Source organism: Chaetura pelagica, unplaced genomic scaffold, assembly GCF_000747805.2.
Source record: "Chaetura pelagica isolate M959 unplaced genomic scaffold, ChaPel_1.0 scaffold676, whole genome shotgun sequence".
Taxonomy (NCBI): Eukaryota; Metazoa; Chordata; class Aves; order Apodiformes; family Apodidae; genus Chaetura; species Chaetura pelagica.
This window is the reverse complement of record NW_009953724.1, coordinates 101,078-101,921: the sequence shown is the minus strand read 5'-3', so window position 1 is coordinate 101,921 and position 844 is coordinate 101,078. Positions and strand designations below refer to the sequence as shown.

General features: G+C 63.7%; 1 protein-coding gene across 1 annotated transcript in view; it reads left to right on the top strand.

The window, feature by feature from the left end:
- COL16A1 (collagen, type XVI, alpha 1) overlaps window positions 1–844 on the top strand; it is a 29,214-nt gene that overhangs the window by 1,916 nt on the left and 26,454 nt on the right. The window contains exons 3-4 of the mRNA XM_010000600.1: window positions 316–378; window positions 511–628. Coding sequence (XP_009998902.1) covers window positions 316–378; window positions 511–628 — 181 coding nt within the window. The remainder of the gene's footprint in view (window positions 1–315; window positions 379–510; window positions 629–844) is intronic.

Genomic DNA, 844 nt, shown 5'->3' with positions numbered 1-844 from the left:
CTGATTCCAGCTGTGGGGTTGTTTTGAGGCAAACCACTGAGCAACTGGGAAAAGCATTTCCCCTGGCTGGGGGGGGGGGCGGGCAGGGGGACCAGCCCTGAGCTCACCCTCCTCCCTTCCAAACCTGCTGCTTCCCTGCCACTGGGCTGTTTGCTGCTGTGGCAGCTGGATTTGTTGCTGCCAGTGGTCTCGGGGGGCTGGGCCCAGCAGCACCCTGGGACCATCTGAGGGGCTCCACATGACCTGACCTTGCTTGTCCAGCCACCCTGGGGACATCATGGTGACACCATGGTGACACGTTGCTTTGCCTTGTAGGGGAGCTGTGCCCACAGCTCTGGGATGAGGACCTGGTTGGGGACAAGTATGAGAATGTGACAGGTAAGGAAAGCCCCACTCCCTGCCGAGGAGGACCCCACAGAGCCCCGACCCCCCCCGGGATGGGCTCTGCGCCCTGCCCGCAGCCCCTCAGCACCTGTGCCCAGGTCTCATCACCTCCGCCCTGTCCCGCAGGTTTTAACCTGGTGAAGAGGTTCGAGCTGCTGAAGATCTCCTCCATCAAGAAGATCCGCAACCCCAGGGGGCCAGCAGTGCTGAGGCTGGGGGCTGTGCCACTGGTCCAGCCCACGCCGTGAGTCCGGGGGCTACCGGGAGGCCCTGGGTGGCCACCATCCCCACACGTCCTAAGGCTGGGACCCGGGTGAAGCTTGTTAGGCTTCACCCTTGGTACAAGGAGAGCCCAGGCAGCTGTGTGGCACTAGGGAGCGGGAGGACGTGGAGGTGCCAAAGGTGCAGCCCAAGCCACTTCCCTCCTAGAAAGTGAATCCCGGGCTGTGGCGGGTCCGCC